Here is a 25,152-nt window from a genome sequence, read left to right on the forward strand (position 1 = left end):
TGCAGGCTGATAAGGAAAAGGCTCTAACAGATATTATTAAGCAAAAAAATATTAAGTGTAAATACAGCATTCTGTCACGTATGAGTCCTTTTATGTGTACTACATGTGTAAATGTATGCATAGGTATATAGAGTCAGGTCTGCTATAACGCTTGTATTGAAAAGGTAAATTTGTTCCAACATGATTGAAGTAGCAGGGAAAAGACTGGAACGTAACTCCAATTTCACATTTTCTTATGCACAATTTTGTCCATGAGAAATGCTAGATGAAAGCAGAAAACTGCACCCAAATGAACTGAGCTGCTTAAGAGTACACGAAATGCACACATCCCAACATGGACCAGCTACCTCTGTCCCCCATGTGTTAGAAGCCCTACCCATCCACATCTGGTGTTAAAACTTTTCAGATAAACCTCCTTCCACCACTACACAGTAACTCACAAGCTGCAGGCCCTCCAATGCCAACTTCCCCAAGCAAACGTCAGGTCTTTTTTTTAAGGGAAAGCACCATATTTACTGTAGAGTTTATGTATTTACCCATTTAACACGTGTAAAACCGTGCTATAGTTTTTATTAGGCTCCTAGTTTTTGTTTTCACGTGTCACTGATAGTTTTTGATTGCTGTGCCCCAGCCCCATTTGTCCCATAAGCCTTGTGGCTTTTATTGCACAGTTTTGCATAGTGCAGTGATGTTTAGGACCACATGTCGCATTACAGCAGAACTGACTACGTATATACACATCTATGTGTATATGTACACATATATATTCCCACCAGCGGTTCTCAAATTTTGTCATGCATCAGAATCACCTGGAGGACTTACTGAAACACAGATTGCTGGGCCTCACCCTCAGAGCTTCTGAGTCAGTAGGTCCAGAGAGGTGGCTAGGAATTTGCATCACTAACAAGTTCCCCTGTGATGTGATGCTGATGGTTTGGGAACCACACTTCAAGAACCACGGCCCAGTCACTGGCTGTCATGCACTGTGGTGCTATGGCTAAATATGTTTATTGCTGCATTGCTGTAACTGAGGAAAGTGTGCAACAACCTAGATGTTCAACAGGAGGGGAATGAGTTAATGATGGTATAACCATATTATGGACTGCTGTGCAGCAAATGAAAAGAAAGAGGCAGGTCTCCATATTGTAGCGTGGGAAACTCTCGAACAAATGCTGTTAGAATAAAGCAAGGCATAGATATAGATATATAAATGCCATTTATATATTTAAGATAACTATCCTATCAGTTTGAGTATATGTATGAAAATTCACAGAAAAGGTCTGTAAAATACATACCAAAGTGGTCATAGTGGTTACTTACCTCTTGGAGCTAAATGGGATTTGGGGTGGTGGGTGGTTAAAGGGGCTTTGGACATAAATGTAATGTTTTAAATATTGATTAATCAAAGGTAATCAACTTGTATAATTAAAATGAACTCTTTTAGGGACTTCCCTAGTGGTCCAGTGGTTAAGAATCCGCCTTCCAATGCAGGGGACGCGGGTCTGATCCCTGGTCGGGAAACTAACATCCCACATGCCGCAGGACAACTAAGCCTGCGCGCCACAACTACCGAGCCCGTGCGCTCTGGAGGCCGTGAGCCACAAGTAGAGAGAAGCCCGTGCGCCGCAACAAAGAAAGATCCCGCATGCCGCAACGAAGACCCAACACAGTCAAAAATAAATAAATAAATACATAAATATTTAAGAAAATAAAATGAACTCTTTTAGAGATAACAGGTGTGTGTATTACAGAAATTTCTTCTGAAGGTTATTCCAAACAGTTTATAGTTAACTAAGCTTACATAGTAGTTTTTTGCTCATACATTTGTCAATACCAGCAAATTCCTATTTCAAGCAAAAATACAGACTGTGGTTAAATAATTCCAAACACTAACATTCTGACAAAAGAAAATATTGGTATCTATATGTTGTAACAACCTCACTCTTTGGTAGCAAAAAATTCTCTTTCTCAAATCTGTGTGTAGGAAAATCACAAGGCCTGCTTTAGGCTTTCTACTTGGGTCAGCCTTTTGTTTCTACTGGCATTTCTCATAACTCTATCAATGAATACTGACTAACCTAGTTGGAATCTTAGCAAAATGGTGACCATAGAGTGCTTTTGTTTAGGACACGACTGCCAAACAACTGATCACATTCAGTGGGTCAGGTTCAACTAGTCGGTCTTTAAAGTCATAAAGTTATATCCTAACTGCAGCTGTATCTTTCCAGGAAAAGTTAAATGCCTCAGTGTGTCTGGGTTTCAGTGTCCATTTTACTAGTGTAAAATCACATTAATTAGGTTTTTTAGTAGAGGCGAATATAGAGGAAAAAAACAGAATTAGCCCATTGTCCCACAGCTCAGACCTAAGAAAACAAACATATAGCCTCAGGTATAGAGAGTTCAAACTGTATGGAGAGATGGGGAAAAAATTAATAATTTCCCTTTTTTCCCACCCCTCTCCCCCCCAGCCCAGAACTTCCCACTACTATGTACAAAACTAGCTTCAGATATTTACTCAAATGTCACCTCCTTCTCATTAAGGCCTTCCCTAGTGCTTTTTAAAGGAGGAAAGTATTATTCTACCCCCCTTTCTTGCTTTATAGCTCATCATAGTACCACCATCTATGATACTCTAAATTTTACTTATCCTTTATAAAGTATTGTCTGTCTTTCCCCAACTGGAATGCAAGCTCCATAACAAAAGGACTTTTATTTTTACCATTCTCTCACTGCAATATCTCCAAAACAATGCCTGGCACGTGGTAATCACTCAATAAATATTTGTTGAGTGAATGGAATCTGCACTTTGTGAAACTCTAAACGGTGACTGGGGTTAAACATTACCTATAACTATGAGTGCGTGTTAGCCAAAGTCTAAAACATTACACGACACTATTAGTACTACCAATGTGCTACTCCTTGAAGTTTCCATATTCAATACCAGAATGGGGCTATGTTCCATTATTCAAGTTCTGGTTTTCCTTTACCTTCTAGATTAGGTACTCTGTTGGTTCCATTCCCTTACAATCATGGCCGAGCTAGTGCGGTTTTGAAGTTTGCACATTTTTTTCAATAAACTCTTAATCAGAATGCAAATATTAACAAGATGAAAAGCTCTGTCTAGCTTCATGCAAATTCCATCACCCTATGTCCTCTTAGCCCTCCGTAACACCAAGGAATAAAAGTAGGATATTTTCCCTTTTATGGTTTTATGGCATATGCTACAAAGAGAAAATCACACAAAATACTGATTTAGATCAGAGTCCTTTGGTCCTAACAATACTGAATGAAGATAATCTCTTTTCCCTACACTCTTTGTATGCTTTCACATAACTGCCACATTAATTTTAAGTTCCATATCCGTAAGTGTGTGGTTCAAGAAAGTTATCATGTGGCAAGTATTCTGAAAGCATTTTCTTCCAACGTTTTGTTACTTGTAAGTTTTGGGTTTTGTTTTTTATATATTGACACTTACAAATGGTGATTTGTAAGTGTCAACTGTAGTTGACAACTTTAAGACAACTGTAGTCAGACTGGAAACATGTTGTTTCCGTGTTTGGTCAGATTTAACAAGATGGGAGACCTCCAACTTTCAATACCAGTCTTCAAAACCCAGAGCACCTGCTTCTTCCCTTTCTCTCCATCAAACTTTTGAAAATTTACTAATACCCTCCATATCCAAGGGTGGAATTCAATCCTCAGTTGGTTGAACCTTCGGATGAAACCTTTAGATATGGAGGGCCAACTGTATGGTGCAAGGCAACTCAAATTCCATCTAAATTTGGGAGCAGTTCACTCAAATTCAGTCTCTCTTTTGACTCCTTTGAAGGAAGTAGCATTATTTGAATTTGTTCAGTTAGGATCTCTCCAGCGGCCTCAGGGGCAGAAGTGGCACAGCCAGGGGCCAATGACAAAGTAAAGTCAGTCCAAAAGAAGTTGACAGCGGGGAGGTTCTAAAGGAGAATCCAATGGGCTTGAGAATGTGTAGGCCAATGTGCACACTCAACTGTTTAATTAAATCTGTTTCCATATTTGCTGTAGGTGCTTTCCCCAGAGAGGTACTTCGGTTTTCCATTGAGTGTGTATCACTATGGGTGTTTGTCATACTTTTATTGAGGGGCTGACTGTATCAATACATTGTATTATATTATTAGTCTTGTCAAATAACAGAATGTTTGGTCTTTTGCATGGATTTATTGGTGTATTAATGTGACTTTATTCTAGTACATGTCATGACAGTTATTTTCAAAAGCATTAAGTATATGCTTATATTACTGAACTAATCCATGTATCAATCTACATTCCAAGGCTTACTGCTGATGTACCATCTTAGCAACATTATTATACTTCCTGGTGAGATTCACCTGTAGTTAATTCTGCTGACTTGTTTATTTTATTTGTCCTGCCCAATAGCTCCAAGTTCTATAGTTCACTAAGTGAACATAGTTTATGACTCTAATTTTAGAGATGTTAATATATTTAAATACCATCATAAAAACTACTGGGAGAAGTTTGGTTTGGTTATGATGATGCAACTTCCATAAATAACCAGTGACCACTAACATTTACTGAGCACCTATGATGTTCCAAGCCACTCAGGTAAGTTTTGAACATACAAATGTCCTCAAAGAACCTACAATCCAGTGAGGGGGAAAGGACGTAACTAGAAAAAAAATTCCATTTTGCAAAATCTAAACAGGAAGATGAACTGATACCAAAGCTCTCTAAAAGTGTATTTTTAATTGAAATGTCTTTTAAAGTCAGTAAAGAAATACTGGATACACGGGAGTAGACGCATAGGCGTGTTTTGGAAAAGGGGTTATCTGTACACGTGTGTATGCTAATGGGTAAAAAATTTGTAAGATCAGTAGGGACCAGAGCTTTCAACAGGCCCCCAGTTATTTCGGTGCATCTCCTAGTTGAGACCCACTGGCTTCAATCAGAATAAGGATTCTCAACCCCAACTGTACATTAGAATCCCTCGGGGAGGTTTTTAAAAATATACCCATGTCCAAGCCCCTGCCCCAGACCTATCAAGCCACAGTGTCTGGGGTGGAGCCCTGAGCAGCAGTATGTTTTCAAAGTTCCCCAGATGATTCTAATATGCAAACAAGTTCAGAAACCTTGGTTTAGGAAAAATAACTGATGTATATAAATTAGCCCTCCTGTCTCATTCTCCTCTCTTCACTGCTCCTCAACACTGTGCTCATAACATATGACTAGATATTTTTATTATAATTTTGCAGACTATTCTTTCAAAACTGAAATTTTACACGGCTTATAAATTATGATTGTACAAAAGGACAAAAACAGTTTTAATTGCAACTGCTTTGGAAAATCCAGGATGAATGCTCACTCTAAGAGAGAATGAGTGTTACATCTTATTCAGGATTAGTTCTTATAATCAGATAAGCCAGATACCATTCTTCTAGAATCTAGGGGGCCATCAGTAGGGACATGGAAATTGCTGCAGTTACAAAGCACTTTTGGTTATGTTTTTTGCTGTAAAGGGATTTCATTGTCATCTCACTGCTAAGATTTATAGTGGCTTTTTTTTCAATTTGGCATCTTGCAGTAATTTGGTGAATGCCAACCCTCCCCTTTCCAGAAAATATCAAGTTCTAACAGCTGTGACTCATGTCAAGGGATCCAGCAAGATGCCCTAGCCATCTGCCGGCTTCCTGCAGGTAACCTCCTGCCACCAGATCTATCAGCCTAGAACTGACGAGCTGAAAGCAGCTTCTAAAATCTGCCCTCCGTCTTGAAATCTACTCTTCGGGCTCTTCTATTCTTTTCCTGCCAGAATTACCTCCAGGCTGCAACATAGAGAACCCCTTCTTCTTTACCAGCATAACCAACCATCCCTGTCTGCCCAGGCCTGAAGGGGCTCCTGGGATGTGGAGCTTTCAGTGCTAAAGTTGGGACAGTCCCAGGCAAACCAGGACAAGTTAGCCTCCTTACCTTTACCCAACCAAGTTTGACCTCTTTTGCATTTGAACTGCAATTTTATAGCTCAGCAGTTCTCGAATTTCAGCATCTAGTGGAGGTTTGATGGTTAAAATCTTCTTAAAACATAAATTGCTGGGCGCACCCCCAGAGTTTCTGATTTGGTAGGTCACGGATGGGACCAGGTAAAGCCCATTTATCACAGGTGATGCTGATCCAGGGGCCACACTTTGAGAACCACTATGCAGCTCAGTATCTCTTACTCTACTCACGTACCAACAAGTCCTTTCATGCACACAATTGCTGTCCTAGGTATTCAAAACTGACACTAGAGGAAGTGATGTTCAGTCCAGGCCTGGGAAAACAGCAGATGCTCAACAAATGCCTGTGTGGGGTCACTGAGCCATATCTGGGGGTGAGATAATGGTCTCAAGAATGAAAATGTGACTAACATTTTCCCCTTATCAATTAGACCAAAAAAAAAAAAGAAAAAGAAAAAAACTGAGTCTCTATTCATCTCCTCCAACAGTATCTTTACGATGCCTAACAGTATCTTTTACGATGGTAAAAGAAACCCATCTCATCTATTGTTAGTGAAAATATAAATTGGTACCACTTTTCTCAAGAGAAGTAGGATAATATATATTTTTAAATCCCTTAAATTGAGCATACCATTTGACTCAGCAATTCCTCCACATCTAGGAATCTACCCTAAAGAAGAGTCTCAGATTTGCACAAAGACTTAGCCGCAAAACTCATCACAGAGTTTTGGGTTTTTTTTTTAACAATAGTGGAACAGCCTTAACGTCTTTCGGTAGGAAATTAAAGAAAGTAAGGTGCTTTTATATGGTGGAATACTCTGCATGGTAACTTAGAAGAATATGTGACAAATGAAAAAAATACTTGTTACAACTTTCAGTGGGAAAAAACAGTTTAACTGGACGAGTCCATAGTTAATTTCAATTTTTAAGTATGTAGATAAACGTAAGTTTGAGAGAGATTCAACAAAATTATTAACTGTAGCTATTTTTAAATTATGATTAACTTTAAAAATATTTTTAGCTTATCTAAAATTTTCTAGATTTTCCACAGTAAATGTGAACTACTTTTGTATTAAGGGTCAAAGACAATTGATTTTTTTCAAGGGAGGACAAGTGAGACTGTGACCTTCAAGACCAATTAGTGAGACTGTTCCCCGACTCCCTGGCCATGGCTCCTTTCCAGCTTCCTGATGCTCTGCTCACTTGGGCTCACAGCCAGGTCGCTCCCAGTGTGTGTCCCACTCACCCCCCACCTCTTGAATCAAACTGACCCTGAAAGCCATTCTGTGCTTTCTGCTACCAGCCCTGCAGCGAACCTGCCCAGTCCTCTGCCTGGAAACAGCGTGCGTCCTGCCCCACGAGAGTGTTTTCACAAGTGCACAGCAGGTGGTAAATGCGTCCCTCCAGGCATCGGTCCTGGGACTCAACAGTTACAGGAATGCCATGAGACTGCAGGGCTTCCCACTGAAAGGCAGCTTGTCCCTCGGTGGCACTACCCAGAATGTCATTCTCAGCCGCCTCCTTGGTCGGGCCTTAGAGACATGGGGCTGTATTAGGGCGTCCAGAGTCCTTGACTAGACCAGGACAAGAACATCTGAAAATAGTTGTAGCAGGTGTCCCACAACCTTGCCAAGTGCATCATGTGGCAATTCTGCAAACTATTTGAACTTTGCTCATGACTTAACTTCAACTCACTTAACAAATTTTTTTTAAATTTCAGAGTAAATTTTGTGAAGGACAACGTTTTGGGAGAGTAGCTCAAAATATTCTTGTTAAGGTAGCTTATGAAATCTCTCAAATAACGTCCCCACCCCATCGGAATCCAAGGATGGAAGGAGATCACGGGCATAGCCAAAGGGCTTGCAGAGAACAGCACTCTTAGAGACGGCAATAATCAACTGCTGCTTGATGCGACAGCCCTTTAAGACATGAAATCAGCATGACCTGGAGACCGCCTGACCTTCTGATCCTCATCCCCTGGCTGTCCCCACATCCCATAATATCTTGTTTCCATACCAAACAAACAATCCCCCACTACACGGGTGAGGGCAGAATATAATGATTACTCTAACATACAATTATACCATGCTTTCAACTTTTTCACAGTGTGTTCACATGTATCATTTCATGTAATTCTCACATTTCTTATCTGGCACTGAACAGTGTAGGCTGAAGACCTAGAGCACATAATCAGAGAAGCTGGGTTATACTCCCATCTCCGCAACTTACTAGTTGTGTGCTCTTTTGCACGTTACTTGGCCTCCCTGAGCTTCAGTTTCCTCTTCTGTAAAATGACCCATAGTATCAAGCTTATAGATAGACCTACTGAAGATTAGAGACAACATATGCTAAAGTATCCAGCACAATGCTTGGCACATTAATGGTTCTCAGTGAAGAATGGCTGCACAGCGCAATTATGCTCTCCATTTTATGGGAGTCCTTCAAAGCATCAGTGGAAAAGTTGGGAAACTACCTGTATTATCACTACACAATTATTTGAGAACAATCTTTTGGGATTTAACTTACCCATTCCCTATTTCCCCTCACCGCTGCCACTGCCTAGGTTTAGACCCTCCCCATCCTTCTCTTGAACCACCTGCCAAACTCCTAGCTGGCATAGGGGGTCTCAATCTTTCCCGTCTCCAAGCCATGATCTTTAAGACTAAGACCAAGGAACCAAAAATTAAGTTTCCTGCCTCTCAAAGAAAACTATACCAGTTCCCTATGGCCTGTTCCTCAGTATGGCTTACAAGGTCCTCATCTACTTCTGCTACATTTCACCTCGCGTCATGCCTTCTGCCCCATCCCCCGTCTACCACATGCAGTCTGTGCCCCAGCAACTGTGAGCATCTCACCACCCGTTCCTGCTCCATGCTCCGCGTGTGTTGCCCTTGCACCAGCCAGTACTTCTGCATGTCCCAACCTACCTACTTTGCCTACAGAATTTTTCTCCTTTCAAAGCCCACTCAAATGCCATTTTCACCGTGAAGCCAACCTTCACTCCCCTAGATAGTTAACACACTGCTCCGCGGCTCCCAGGATGCACTGCACAGCCTTCTGTTGCACACTCACCATGATGTCTTATAAATGACTGGTAACAAGTCTGTCTCTCCCTGCTTCTCAAAAGCAAGGAATCCTAACAGCTAAGATTTATTGACTACCTACTACAAACCAGTTTCTCTTCCAAGCATTTTGTATATATTATCACCTTGAATCTTCACGACAACCCTATAGGATAGTCACTACTATTATCTCCATTTTATAGATAATTAAACTGAGGCTTAAAGAAGTTAAGTAACGTGCCCAAGGTTGCAAGTTATCAGTGGCCAAGCCAGGGTTCAAAATCAAAGCCCACACTCTTAACCACTACACCATACTGTATTAAAAACCTAGCACTGAACTCAGTACCTGGAAAGTTGTAATGTCTGTATTACTTATCTCTTGCTATATAACAAAGGATCCCAAAACATAGTGGCTCAAAACAATAAACATTTACTATCTCACAGTTTCTCTGGGTCAAGAATTCGGAAGCAGCTTATTTGTGTGGTCTGTCTCAGGGTCTCTCAAGCGGTTGCTGTCAAGATGTCAGCGTGGGCTGCAATCACCTGAAGGCTTGGCTGGACTGGAGGATACGCCTCCAAGATGGCATGCGCACACAGTGCTGGTCATGGGCAGGAGGCCTCAGGTCCTTCACATGTGGCCCTCTCCACCAGCTCCCTGAGGGCCCTCATGACATGGTTGCTGGCTTCCCCCAGAGTGATCAATCCAAGACAGCAAGGCAGAAGCCAGATGTCTTTTATGACCCAGCCTCAGAAGTCACACCCTGTCATTTCCACAGTATCCTATTACTTACAGAGGTCAGCCTTATCCAGTGTTGGAGAGACTACACAGGGGTGTGAACACACGGGAAGCGAGAATCACTGGGGGCTCTATAAATATTAAGTGAATAAGGCGAAAAAATTACTAAGAATTGCTCTGTCAGGATCTCTTCTAGATAATGAGAAGTCTGGATTAGGTGGCCACTTAAGTTTCCTTCCTTGTAGCTCCAAAACTATGGGAGATTATTTTCCAATTCTACTCAAATAGATTGTCAAGTGCATTCAGGGATTTAATTTCATTAAAGTCCAGTAGAGGCCACAGGTGAGTATTTGCTAACTTGGCTTCTACTTTATGGTTTTAGGCAGAGTCAGCAAAGTATGAGAAGTTCTACCAGTCTGAAACACAGTTATTTCCCTAACAGCAAAACAAATCTATGCTTGATTTCAGGATTAATTTTATAGTTAGATGCCAGCGTTAGCCCAGCCTCTGCACAAAGGCTTATCTTCCTTAGCAGAGTATCTGTGATTAAACTGAGGCAACTAAATCCCTTGTGTATAAGAGCAAAGATAATAAAAAATCATTGGTTTTAGCCCTTAGGCCTTGCTTGTTTTCAAGCCAAGGTTTTGTTTGCTTAAAATAATTCCTTGATATGATTTGAGACCTACGAAGATAAAAAACTAATATTGTTATAAGGCACTATGCAGATACACATTGATACTGAATACGTGAAATGAATTTTATTCTAAAGACCAGTCTATATTAGCGGAAATGAAAACCAAATGTAAGCGGCTCTCCCCTCAGGCTCACCCTCCTGCCTCCCGTAAGACCACCTGATTAGATCCAAAGTACTTTGGAAGCTGGGTCAGAAACACGCTATGAGGGTCCCTAGATCCCATCCTCTCACAGTGCTCTACATCACAGATTGGCAAACTACAGCCATGTAAACAGTTTCACGGGAGCACAGCCGCACTCATTTGTTTATGAATTGTCTATGGCTGCAATGGCAAAGGTGAGAATTTGCAACAGAGACCATATGGCTTGCAAAGCCAAAAATATTTACTATCTGGCCCTTTATAGAGAACATTTGCCGATCCCTCGTCCACACCTCTGGCAGCTTGGCCTGAGGTGAACTGTCATAAGCCCAAATGTCTATGCATGCTACACGCTATTCTAAAAATCTTTAAGGGAGAATGGGGGTATTACTGTTTATGTTGAGGTGTTACATACATACAGTAAAGGAACAAATTTTAATGGTAGAACACAGTGAGTGTTTTACACAAGTATCACCTGTGCAACCACCTCCCAGATCAAGGTAATGTTTCCTATGCCCCCTCTCAGTCAATACCCCCCAAAACAAAGGTAGCCATTATTTTAACTTTTATCACTTAGATCACAGATTTGTTTGCCTGTTCCTGAACTTCATACGAATGGAACCACGCAGTGTTTCACTCACCATTAAGTCAGCGGCATTCTTACACACTGCAGCATGGAGCACTTCGTTCTTTTCCCGTGCTGTGCAATATTCAATTGTATGAATACAGCACAATTTATTTACCTACTCTTCTGTTGATGGAAATTAGGTTCTTTCCAGACTTTTGCTGCTATGAACATTGTGTACATGTCTCCTGGTGGGCATCAGGATCCATCCATCTTATCAAGAGTGGAATTTCTGGGTGATAGGAGACATCAACAAACTGCCAAATACTTTTCCAAATGAGTCGTAATTGTTTAATGTACAAAAATATTGTTTTAATGTATAAAACCTTCTGAGAACAAAAGTTCAAAATACGCCCCTCCCACAATCTTCATATACACGCTGTGTATCCTGTGACAGACTGGCTATCCCAGGCATTAGTGGCGGGCGTGCCAGTTTTTGATATACAAAACGCTGACCTTGACAATATGCTGGCACTTTTCAAATTGATCTTGTTAAATCCTACCAAAAACTCTGTGGACTGGGTAACCTCAACATGTGACAGATGAGGACAAGAGGGGTCAGGAAGGAGAAACACCTTGACCAAGGTCATACAACTAAATCAGTGGCACTCAAGGTCTCCCATCGAGCTTATGTCTTCCTACTAAAAGCAGGAAGACCTGGGACTTCCCTGGAGGTCCAGCAGTTACGACTCCGCGCTTCCACTGCAAGGGGCACGGGTTCGATCCCTGGTCGGGGAACTAAGATCCTGCATGCCACGCAGCATGGCCAAATAAAATAAAATAAACGCAGGAGGACCAGCTTTGCATTTATCACAGGGTTAGGGAAGCACAAGCTTAGGCACCAATAACCTCAGCTCCTTGTTTTCCTGTTTAACCACCTTATCAGGTCAAATATAATTAAATTCTGCAACAGCTCCTGAGTATAACTCCCCGTACAGCAGACTTAAATCATCATTATTTCACACTACACTCTGTGTCTGAAGACATTGCTACCCAGCTTGACAAGGGTAGAAAAATAAGAAGCTATAACCACCCTGCAAAAATCTAACATTGAAAGATCACCACAAATCATAGGGTTTCACATATAGGCATGGATTTGCCAAAACAAACAAATAAACAAACAAAAACCCTACAGGTTTTTCTATTTTCTACTCAAGTCTCTACTGCATGCAGAAGCTGACTTAAATGGCATAAATCAGAAAATGATAATGTGAACTGAATGAAATTCTCATAAATCACGTTACTAAGTATAGTTACATCTTAGATGTGAAACCCAATTAAACAGATGGCCACATGCTGTCAGAATCAGCCCCTAATCAATAAAGATGTTCATTTTAGAAAATCACCTCCATTTTTCACTTCTTCAGTGAAGCAAAAAGGTGGTACTTGGGGGCTGGGGGGAGTCCCAGGAAACCCAGTGGGGAAATGTATAAGGAACTCCACCTGTCTTAATTTATAGTCCGGAAAATCAGAAAGGAGGGAGAAAAAAATGTCACCCACAGGATTCCTTGTCATCTTGCCTGGGAATGCAATTTACAATGAGAGCAAGCACTGGTCATTAGGAAAACAGAAACAGCTTGAATCTCTTAATTAAAATACTGCTTCAAATTGTTCATTCCAAACCCCCTCTGCTCATGAGCTTTAGAGAAACCACTGGGTTACCCTGAAATGGCTGCTCCCTCAGTAAACCTCTGATAAGATCAGCTCTCCCCAGAAAGAAACAGGCTGAGCAGGGGTGAATCCTGGAGGCAGGATTTAAACACCCCAAGAGCAGTGAGTATTCACTGACATTGGATAGCCAGTGTGGAAGCACTGCTGAGAAGTCTACCTCAGTGCCTTGTTTAGCATAAGAACTGATCTATTACATTCACCAGATTGATGAAAATTTTGTCTACCAATGCCAAGAAGTGATGAAAATGAGAGCTGGTGAAAACACTTCTGTACTTTGGAACACTCACTCTGGAAAACATTTGGTGTCATCTGGTAAAGTTGAATATTTGCATACTCCACAAGCCAGTAATTCTACTCCTAGTATATGCCCCGAACACTGGTTTCAGGGGACATGTATGAGAATATTCAGAGCAACGTAGTTCATAATAGCAAAAACTGGGGGAAAGGGGAACGCTTAGGTCTGTAGAACAGATAAGTAATCTGGGGTACAGTCACACATGGAATGTTACAGAGCAGTGAAAATGAAAAACCTACTGCCACATGCTACCTGGATGAATCTTAAAAACATGTTGAATGAAAGCACAATTGCTTAAGATTGCATGCAATATAATACCATTTTTATTATGCTAAAAATAAGTAAAAATAAACAGTATATTGCTTAGGGATACATATGGTTTAAAATTTATTTTTCAAAATACAAGAAAATAATAAACACAAAAATCAGAATAGTGGTTACGTAACTGGTGAGGAGGAGGAAACTGAGGAGGAGCGCAGACAGAGGCACTGACATCAGGAACGTTCCAGTTCTTGGACAGGTGGTGGGTTCATAAACGTATATTTATTTTCTCATATGTTTTCTTATATACTTTGTAACTTTATGTGTTCTAGCATGTTATATATATAATCTTTTGCATGTACAAAGTAAACCATTTTCTTTGAAAATAGATAATTTAAATAATTTTCTATCACCCAGTAAGTTATTCCAATTGATATCGGTATAATTCGTGTTATATAAATATAACCTATATTATTATAAATAGTATTTATAAGTAATATCTAAAATATCATAATTTCCCATTAACGCAGATTACTTTTCAACTTAGAGCTATAGAAAAGCATCATGTTGTATATTTTAAATATATAAAATTTTTATTTGTCAATTATACCTCAATAAAGCTGGGGGGGTGGAGAAAGCAATGGTATTTTTATGATAATAATGCACTGCCAGCTAACTGTTTTCCTGTTCACTACTCTCCCAGACCAGTCCAGCAGAGGCTGCCGTTCTCCAAGGTGGCCACACGAGGGCGACTCTAAGAAGGTGTGCCTGCTGGGAGTGGGCTGTCCCCTCTGGCCAGGGAGTCCTGTCAGGATGAGGGCCAGCACAGAGGACCTACCACAAGTGGGTAGACAGGAAGCCTCACTGAGAAGGTGTCATTCAAGCAAAGATTTGAAGGAAGTGGGAGCGCGAACCACTTGGATCACTTGGAGAAGTTTTCCAAGGCAAAGAGAACCCCGAGTACAAATGCCTGTAAGGAAGAGTGTCTCCTGCTCTAGGAACAGGAAGGAGGTGAGCATGGCTGGAACAGAGGGGAGATAAAGGCAGCATCATAAGAGGCCTCGGGGCCATTTCAAGTAATTTGGCTTTTATTCTGTGTGAGATGGGACGCTGATAACGGGTTCTGAGCAAAGGAGGGACATGAGATGACTGAAGGACATCTTAAAATGGCTGTGATATTATATTTAGAATAGACCAAAGGGGGATAAGTTCAGAAGCAGGGAGGCAAGCGAGGAGGCTATTACAGGGGTTCGGGGGGAGACGGTGAGGGCACAATCAAGGGGAGCAACTCCTTATAAATTCCATCTCCCGCGCTCAACAAACAGCTTAGAGACATGCTTAACACCATGAGATTAGAGGTGCTCACCACACGAGGGAGTGAAGGGGGGCACCGGAAGACGTGCAGCAGCAGCCCCCCTCCCACAGCAGGTCACTGGCAGCCTGCACTCGGGCTCTGTCATTCTCGTCAACGTCTTCAGGCTTTTACATGTGGATGTACCTCTAGACAATATATAGAACTGTTCTGCATGCTTTTGAACTCTATTTATATGATATCATACTCCACATATTTTTCCAAGTTTTTTTTTTCACACACACAACCTATTATTTGTGAACTTCATCCACGTTAATACATGTCGCTCTGGTCACTCATTGTTCGCCACTGTCTGGCATGCCCTTGTGTGAACATGACACATTTTGATTCATTCTCCTTTGGAGGGCCACATAGGTTATTCCCCTTTTGCTGCTATTATAAACAACACTGCTGTAACCATTCTCACATGGGCCTCCACATGTGCGACTTCTCTAGGGCACTGCTTCCCCAACTATGTTAGACTCACCTGGAGGGCTTAATAAAACAGTTTTCTGAGCCCCACGTCCAGGGTTTGTGAACAACAGGTCTAAGGTGAGGCCCAAGATTTTGCATTTCTAACAAGTTCCCCTGGGACTCTATTGCTAATAATCATGGGACCACACTTTGAGTAACAGCATTAGTGCACATGTCAAGAGCTCAAGTGACATTCACAGACACGCGTGCCCATAGTTGGCTTTTCTAGGTGTTGCCCAATTGTGCAGCAAAGTGGGTGGACCGATGTACATTTCCACCAGCAGTATGTGCCCCTGTCGCCAACATTTGGTGCTGTTAGATTTTTAATTTGTGCCAATCTGACCTTTAATAATTTTTAACTTATCATCTTAGTTATAATTATGTACCTAATACATGTAAATAAAAGAAACTCAAGACTTTACATCCTAGGATTAATTAGAGCACTTCAAAGCTTTTCTAACAGCCTCTAAATTCTCCCCAGCTACCTGATCGTTTTTCCCATCAATCCTAGTAATAAATAAAACAAAAATCAGTAAGACCACTATGAAAGAAAAGTGGAAGCTTGTTCCTTTTCATGGCCAACATCACTGCAGTTTTATTTACTGTAGCTGTTTTCTTTTTAACTTAATGGTTATATAAAGCTTTTTTAAAAAAACTTATAAGGTAATGAGGAAAATTGGACATATGGGTAGGGAAACAAACTCCCTTCACCAACATACCTGGTCACTGCTGGGAGGAAATAAAGAGTGCCCTACTCTTAAGTCACAGTCATGGAAAAGTTCCATCCATTTTGTAGCACATTAACAAGGAGACAAGGAACCAGTACTCACGGATCTGGTTGGTGGATGCGCTGTAGAAGGCATTGACAGTCGTTGGATTTGTAAACCACCTGTAGACAGAGAAACAACCACCACCAAGTGATCATCATTATCCAGGCAGGAGGGCAGTGAAACACATACAATGTGGCGGGATTTATTAGCAAATAACCAGGGAACAATGGGGAAGCTCGACACGCAGGGAAATTATCACCTCAGTTTAGGGTTATTGCTCTGCTCAATGAACAATCTCATCCTAAACTGAACATGCCTGGTTATTCACTGTTACTAACGTAATGTAAAAAAGCACCAGGGCTTCTGAAACAGCTTTAATGAAAAATTCTAGAATCTAAAGGGATCTCCCCACAGATGGAAACACAGCACAAAGCTGATGTTTGCCAGGCCCTGTTCAATGGGTCCATGGGACAGCTGAGTTTTCCATGCTGCATCACCTCTGACCTGTCCATTAAAGGTTTGAGATTGGTGACAACATAGAAGTCCATGTAAAGAGAGATAATAAAGCACAACCATGGTACCTAGAGGGTCTGCCTGCTCCAGTAGAAAGTTTACTGATTTAAGCACCAAAAGATCTAATGGCTCATCCTGCCTCTATCACTAACTAGCCGGGTTGTGGTGGAAAAGTGGCCTATCTTCAGTTTCAGCTATAAAACTAAGCTATGGCATTAAGATATCTTGGGAGTACCTTCCAGCTATGAAGAGTCTACACTGCATTTTAAATGCACAGGAAGTGACTTAGATCAGACTCAGCAAATTTCTTCTGTAAACAGATGGTAAACATTTAGTCATTTCATGGACCAAGAGGAAAAATCAAGGACATTATATAGGTACTTCCATAGTGAGAGAAACTTTTCTATAAAATTTTATTGATGAAAGTCAAAATATAATAATCTAGTACAGGGCTTCCCTGGTGGCGCAGTGCTTAAGAATCCGCCTGACGATGCAGGGGACACGGGTTCAAGCCCTGGTCCAGGAAGATCCCGCATGCCATGGAGCAAGTAAGCCCGTGCACCACAACTACTGAGCCCGCGCGCCTAGAGCCCGTGCTCCGCAACAAGAGAAGCCACCGCAATGAGAAGCCCCAATACCACAACGAAGAGTAGCCCCTGCTTGCCACAACTAGAGAAAGCCTGCTCGCAGCAATGAAGACCCAACACAGCCAAAAATAAATAAATAAAATAAAGTTCCCTTTAAAAAAAAAAATCGAGTACAATTTTTGGTAATTCAGGCCTAGTAATGAGAAGAATGAAATTCCTTAGGGGCAGGAGAACGTTATGCTTTGAGGTTCAAAGTTAGTGCTTCCTACCATCAAATCAACCACAGACATTTATCTCTAAAGATCACTCTTAGCTCATGGGCTGTACAAAACCAGGCAGCAGGCAAGATTTAGCCCTCAAGCCACAGTTTGCTGACCCCTGACTTAGATGTCTGTGAGTTTCAGGCACTGCTGTTTATGATTAAAACCAAGCATTTGTCTTAAGCTAAACTGCTCAAAATAAACTTCTGTAAATCCTTTTCAGAACAATCATTTTACCAATTTATGTCTAATAGAATAATTGTGTCAGACTGATAATTTATGTCAGACTAACATGAAACTGGTAGGAAATCCAAGTGTGGATTCTAGTTGGTCCACCCATACCTTCTCCCCTTATAAAGAAGCCCATGACTGTCATCCTATTATTATCACTAGTAGTAGTAGCAGCAGCAGCTACCATTCACGGAGCACTTACCACGTCCTACGCACTTTCTAGTCATAGGTTTTCCCCATAGAAACTACAGGAATTATTAGCCTATCTCACAGGAGAGGACAATGAGACTTACAAGCATTATATGCTCGCACAAGGTCTAGTCTGTCTGACTTCAAACCAGTTCTCTTAAGCATTATATTATACTGGAGACATCACTGGAAATCAAAACAGAGTGCCTCCTCTTGTCAAAGCTGAAACCTGTACTCACTTCCATAAAATGTATATTCTTTTCCGTCAAATTTAGGATGAGTATTTCAATAAATCCTAATGTTTGACACACATTTACTGGCTGGCTTATTTTTCTGAGGAGAAAAGTACAGGGAAAGCACTTTTATTGCCCTAATGTCACTACCTGTAGTAGGTAATATTATGGCCCCCCCAAAAAAATGTCCATGACCTAATCCCTGGATCCTGTGAATATGTTACATTACATGGCAAAAAGGACTTTGCAGATGTAATTAAGGTCAAGAAGCTTAAAATAGAGCAATTATCCTAGATTATCCCAGGTTAGCCCAATCTAATCACATGAGTCCTTAAAAGTGGGGATCCTTCTCTGGCTGGAATCCTAGAGATGCAACAGGGGAGAAAGTCAGAAGAGATGCTGCAGAACGGGAAGTCAGAGAGATTCCAGGGGTGAGAAGGATTTGACATGCTGTGGCTGGCTGTGACATGCAGCTGCCACGTGCAAGGAGTGGGGAGAGAGTCCTCTAGGAGCTAAGAGTGGCTCCCAGCTGACAGCTAGCAAAGAAGTAGGAACCTCAGTTCTACGATGAGAATCGAAGAGGATTCTTCCCAGAGGCTCCTGCTAAGAGCCCAGCCAGCTGTCACCTTGACTTCAGCCTTCTGAAGACTGCAGCTGAGAGCCCAGCCAAGCCATCCCACATTTCTGACCTACAGAACGGTGAGGGAATACATTCGTGTTGCTCTGAGCTGCCGATAAGGCTGTGGTGATTCATTACAGCAGCAACAGAAAACTAACACGCAAAGAACCCAGCATTTGTTATGTCTGCTCTCTGGGTCAAGAGGGGAGAATCCAGGTGCCTCTCAACATGGCTTCTAAATGACATTGGACTGAACCATAGTATGTACCAAAGATGATGTGTATTCCTAGAGCTCATCTCTTCTCTTCCCATCCCTCCCAACTCCCCTCCCTTTAGCAAAGAATAAACTTTCAAAACATTAGGCTAACAGCCATATGTAGGAACAATGCTTCTAACTTCTGACGGACAAAGGCAGACAAAACAAAGAAATCAAACAACCAGAGGGAGCCTGATGGGGCCTCTGAAGTTTCAGCGAGAATTCCTAAAACATCTTATACAAGATGCATGATCTCACCTTTCCTGACTTCTCAGAGCTCCTGCTGGCTCTAGGACATGTTTGGAGCCCTGATTATGCCCAGAGCTGATATTAAGTAGCTGCACTAACAGAGCCTACCAGTTGTGGATGCTATTATTTCTTCTAATTGGACAGTTCCCACACCAAGCCAGCCGTTAAATATCTTGTACATCTCCCTGATTATATCTGAGTTTATTATATATTTAGTTTTACTATTCTCTAACCTAAGCCTACCTGTGCTGGTTTTAATACGTGTTTGTAATTTTTTTTACACTCCTCCCATTAAGAAGTGGACTCTAAATTCCTCTCCCCTTGATTATGGGCTAGTCTTGGTGACTCACTTCTAAAGCATAAAATGCAGTGGAAATGACACCACGTGACTTCCAATGCTAGGCAATTAAAGGCAATACAAGTTCCCCCTGGTAAACTCATATTTACCCTCCCTCCTTCTTTTTCAGGAAACTTGCTCTTCAAAGTTTCTGGCTCAATCAGCATGCCACAAAGAAGCCCAGTACACATGGAGAGGCCTAGTGGGCCTTCCAGGCAGCAGCCAGCACCAACCACTAGACTAGGAGAGGAGGCCTCCCATGTGACTCCAGTCCCAGCCACGATCTGACTGAAACTACATGCAACGCCATGAGCAACAACCACCCAGCTGCGCCTAGTGACCACCAGAACAGCGAGAGAAAAATGAATAATTACTGTTGCTTTAATCCTCTAACTTTGGGGGTGGTTCATTATTACACAGCTCATTACAGCAAGAGATAACTGAAACACTGAAAAGCTGGCTGTCCACAGATTAAGTCCTACCCAACGGGTTGAATTTTCCCAGAAAAATGTTTTATTTGCCCAACACAATGGCTTTTAAAAGTACCGAACTGGAATTCCTTTAAATGAGGCATGCAATCACTAGAACTGGAATTCCTTTAAATAAGGCATGCAATCACTAGTTCTCTATGGTCTCCACCACTCCCTATCATTTACACTTGTCTAGGTCAACATCTGTTACCTGATTGGGCTGTGAAGGCATATGAGTTTGCACAACTTACCTCCCAACAAGATTTTAAGTTCCTTATGGGCTAAGACTATTGTCCAAGTGGTATATGCTGAGCAAAAATTCATTAAATTGGGCTTCCCTGGCAGCGCAGTGGTTGAGAGTCTGCCTGCCGATGCAGGGGACACAGGTTCGTGCCCCGGTACGGGAATCTCCCACATGCCGAGGAGCGGCTGGGCCCGTGAGCCGTGGCCGCTGAGCCTGCGCGCCCGGAGCCTGTGTTCCGCAACGGGAGAGGCCACAACAATGAGAGGCCGGCGTACCGCAAAAAAAAAAAAAAATTCATTAAATCTATTTAAATGAATGTATTGCTATGTATACATCTACTTAGATAAACAAAGAGTGTCATTCAAGTGCTTTAAATTCTTTTTATTATGTCTTTAGGGTGTTCCTGCAGTCTGTGTTTGGGAAAGGATTTAGTAGATAAGGTAGGAAGAGGTCTCATATAAATTTCAAAAACATATGGAGATGAAATTATACTGGACAATGGATACATAAAAAGAGTGTGATGATGAAATGCAATAATCTAAAGCAAAAGACACTGATACCCTGATTTCTTTGGACCATATAAAATAGATATACATCAGGCTAAAGTTTTACATTTTACCTATTAACTCTTAAAGATAGTCTAGGGAATATGGAATGGAAAAACCGTAGAGTATTTATTGCTTTATTTCACACATCCTGTAGATTGTATCCATCCCATTCCATGCTGTAGATAATTCTGGGCAGGACCATAATTTGTATAGACATTTGATGTATTTTTACATATTTTTCAGAAGATAGAGAAAAAAATCCAGGCATGTTTGGTCACAGTAGAATGAGAGTGAGTTAATAGGGAGGCTGGCTTAAAATCATTTCTGTCAAAGAAAGAGGATCCTGAGGGAAAGAAATTACTTTTGACTCAAGCTGAGCAGTGAAGTAAATCCTCTATTTTTAAGCAAGCTGATGAAGTGACAATTCTGAGAACCAACCCCTAAATATGTACCTTCAGGGATGACTACCCAATTAATTTCATTCTTGCTGACATTTCCCATCGTGTTAGAAACTTCTTAATGCACATTAGTGCAGCTAAAATGGATTCCATGAGAATGAAACATAAAGGGTGTTTATCTCCTATACCCACAAAGAAGCAAAATGTTATTTCAGGGCTTTATGGAAATATAACCAGGATGTGCTGTTCAAAGTGAACTAGTGTAGTGGAGCTACTCCAGAATCATCCTCATTCGATTAACTCATGAATTTTCAGACCTAAAAGATGTCAATTAAAGTCGATGGGTATCATAAAGCTAAAATTCCCCACAGTGCCTGAAAAAGGACCCACCTGAAATTTCTTCTAAAAAAATGACTATCACATCACTTTACCATGCAAAAAGAATCTTAAATTTCCTAACATTGCTTTCCCTGATATAGACATATGGTCTGAGGAATTACTAGCATTGCACTGATTTTCATTCCAGGAGAACTCTTCCAGAAATATTAACCAATTTAATGTCCTTGTGAAAGAGGTATTTGTTTTCATTGACAGAGAAAAAAAAAGACACAAGTCACACAGTTTGCTTAAGCCCACAGTCAGCCAGCACTTTTCCAAGGCATAAATATTAGAAATAGTCAAGGTCATTAGAATCTTACAGCCCATCAGTATTTTAGGATGATGTTAAAAATGACACATTTAGGAGCTTTTCAATTAGCAACCCAGGCCTTGCTACACACCCAAATGAATAATGACATTCTGAAATTAAAGAATTAACTTGGCAGCGTCTCCAAAATAGAAGAATCCCTGAGAAGACCCTGAAAGTTCACAAAAATACTGGTGCGAAGTTTGAATTTTTCACAAGTTGCAAAGAGAAGAGTTTGAACTTATCTGAAGTAGACCTGAAAGGGCAGGATGATTTACATACTACATGTAGATGCTCACTGAGATACTGGAAATTATCTGAAGTCATGAGATTTGAGAAGCTGGTTTTAGAACCCTAAATCTAAAATTTCTATTGAGTAATTTAGGCTTGGAATGAAACAGGCAAGATGGACTGAGAGATACTGTGACGAGAGGAGAACATCAAGGACAATGGGGCAGGTGGCTTCACATCAGCTCTCTGTCATTGCCAAAGAAGTTCTAAAGCCTTCTGCTTTCTTCCTTTGGGCTTTGGAGGGGAGTCACGGATAGGCCAGGGGAATGGCTCAGCTTTAGGCCTACTCCTTAAGGTCAAACACTTTTAACTTACTCCGTAGGCGCATATTGTAAGAAGATTTGAAGGGCAGAGGGCAGGATGGCTAGATGGGACCCATGGCTAAGAGGGAGAGGCGGTAATCACAGCTTAAGCCAAGGGAGGGTAAAGGGCCTAGAGTTTTTCTAGAGGCCAGAACAGAGGAGGGAGTTGGAAGAGGGAGTAACGAGAGACCCATAGGGCATAAAAAGAGCCAGCCAAAGATCTGGAGACCAGAATATCAGACAAGGTGAAAACGTGGGCCATGGAAAAAAAAAAAAGGGCCATGGAAGTCAGGCTTCCAGCTCTGACACTATGAAAAGGTCAACAAATCCTTTCCATAAAAGCCAAGTATACCTTTCCCCTGGCTGGCAGCTTGGAGGCCGCAGGAGGCCTGGAGTTACTGTAAAAGACGGGAACCAGCGGGAGTTCGTCAGAGCTCTGGCAGCCTTCCTCAGAAAGTCCGGGAGCTGCAAGTTCCTGAATGGGTGACGCTGTCAAGCTGGCCAAGCACAAAGAGCTCGCTCCCTATGATGAGAACTGGTTCTACACACGAGCTGCCTGCACAGCACCTGTACCTCCAGGGCAGCGCTGGGGTTGGTTCCATGACCAAGATCTATGCGGGGCGTCAGAGAAATGGTGTCATGCCCAGCCACTTCATCAGAGGCTCCAAGAGCGTGGCCCGTCGGGTCCTCCAAGCCCTGGAGGGGCAGAGAATGGTGGAAAAGGACCAAGATGGGGGCCACAAACTAACACCTCAGGGACAGAGAGATCTGGACAGAATCACTGGACAGGTGGCAGCTGCCAACAAGAAGCATTAGAACAAAAGATGTTGGGTTAATAAATTGCCTCATTTGAAAAAAAAAAGTATAAAAATGGACAAAACTGTCAACAAACAACCATTTTAGGGCCCTGGGAATTGATCAAAGGCAAACAACACATTGAAAAATGTTTAATTTTGAAAAACTGCTACAACTTAAGAGGAAGTAGAACAGGAGTCTGTGGCCTTCTTGCCTGGGACTACTAGCCTCCCTCCCAGCTCAATCAGCAAGAACTTATTTTGTTAGGATAGGGCTGGCTGGAAAACCAGCAGCTTTGCTGCCGCAGCGAGTGGAGGTAAAAACTTGCAACTATGCCAGCCGGAAGTGATAAACCCGGTAGAAAACAAACGAGGACAACCCACAGCTTTGTGAGCCTGCAGTTACAGCTCCCATTGGGGAAAGTGACAGATCAGCCAGCAATTTAAAAGGGAGACAGTGGAACTGAAAGAGTCATAGAAGGATGAGATCAGCTCTCCACACATCCCTGGCTGACTGGGAAACTAGGCATGTGTACAGGGGAGACTCAAGAGAGCCCAGGAGAAAGTAAACTCCAACGGTGACTGGGAAGGGCTGGTGACTTTGATTGCACACCCAAGCCCCACGCAGATCAACTGGCAGAGGGCAGAAGCCCTACAGGTTCAAAGTGTCTGAGCACAAGCTCTGCCCTGATCCCTGGCTGAGGACTAAGCTATGCAGACTCAGGGACAACCTCCATGAAGTGAGGCTAAAAAATAAAAATGAGGATTTAAAAAATGAGTAGACATCTATGGCCACATACTGTAGCAGAGACAGATTCTACTGTGTTAGTCCAGGAAAGTTACTTTTTAAAAAGCCTCAGAAAAATAAATCAGAATCCACAGTTGCTACAATACATTATCCTAAATGTCATTTTCAACAATGACAAAAAATGATGCTGGAAGAAAAAGTGTAAAGAAAAGCGATCAATAAAAACTGACTCTGACTGAGCCCATATGTTGGATTTAACACACAAAGACTTGAAAGCAGCAACTGTAAATTAGTTCAAAGAATTAAAATAAACTGTATTCAAACAATTAATGGAAAATATGAGGACAATGACAACAAAGAGTCGTAACAAAGAAATAGAAACTATTTTAAAAAAAACAAATGGAACTTCAGGAGTTGAAAAGTGCAATAATCAAAATGAAAACTGTATTGATGAGTCGCCAGCAAATTTGAGAATACAGAAGAAAGAACTGGTGAATTTGAAGACGGATCAATAGAAATAATCCAATCCGGAGAAAAGAGAGAAAACAACCTTGGAGAATTGGGTCATATCAGAACAGAGTAATACCAGCAGGCAGAACAGAAAGTAATCTAAACCTGAGTTGAAGAATTTCTCAGTTGTAAGCCTCTTGTTCATTTTGTAAAATGGGGATAATAAATAGTACCTACACCTCACAGAATTGACTAGAGGATAAAATGAATTAAAATATGTAAGTCACTTCCTGGAACATTATAAACACATAATAATTTTTAGTTGCTATCATCATCATCATTCACACTTTGCTAGGGAAGAAAATCATGACTGGCCCTGACCCCAATAGTTCCTAGTGAAACTTCCCTACCTGTAGGAAAAGTTCCTACCGCTTGCTGAGAAGAGGGATATAAATCATAACTGCTACTGAAGGAAAATAATAGAGCTATCAGTTCTTTGACACGCATTACCTAACAAAGATCCTATAGTTACTTCATAATCATAGGCATACCTCAGAGATTGTAGGTTCAGTTCCTGACCACCATAATAAAGCAAATATCACAAATTTTTTGGCTTCCCAGGCATACAAAAGTTATGTTTATACTATATGGTAGTCTGTTAAGTGTGCAATGGCATTATATCT

The 25,152-nt window shown here is 41.4% G+C and overlaps 1 protein-coding gene and 1 pseudogene across 1 annotated transcript in view; one reads left to right on the forward strand and one right to left on the reverse strand.

Moving 5' to 3' along the window:
* Positions 1-25,152, reverse strand: part of PHEX (phosphate regulating endopeptidase X-linked) — a 204,981-nt gene that overhangs the window by 41,477 nt on the left and 138,352 nt on the right. The window contains exon 15 of the mRNA XM_067722956.1: positions 16,126-16,184. Within this exon, the coding sequence (XP_067579057.1) occupies positions 16,126-16,184 (59 nt within the window). The remainder of the gene's footprint in view (positions 1-16,125; positions 16,185-25,152) is intronic.
* LOC137217281 (small ribosomal subunit protein eS19 pseudogene) lies at positions 22,788-23,348 on the forward strand (annotated as a pseudogene).

This window comes from Pseudorca crassidens, chromosome X, assembly GCF_039906515.1.
Source record: "Pseudorca crassidens isolate mPseCra1 chromosome X, mPseCra1.hap1, whole genome shotgun sequence".
Taxonomy (NCBI): domain Eukaryota; kingdom Metazoa; phylum Chordata; class Mammalia; order Artiodactyla; family Delphinidae; genus Pseudorca; species Pseudorca crassidens.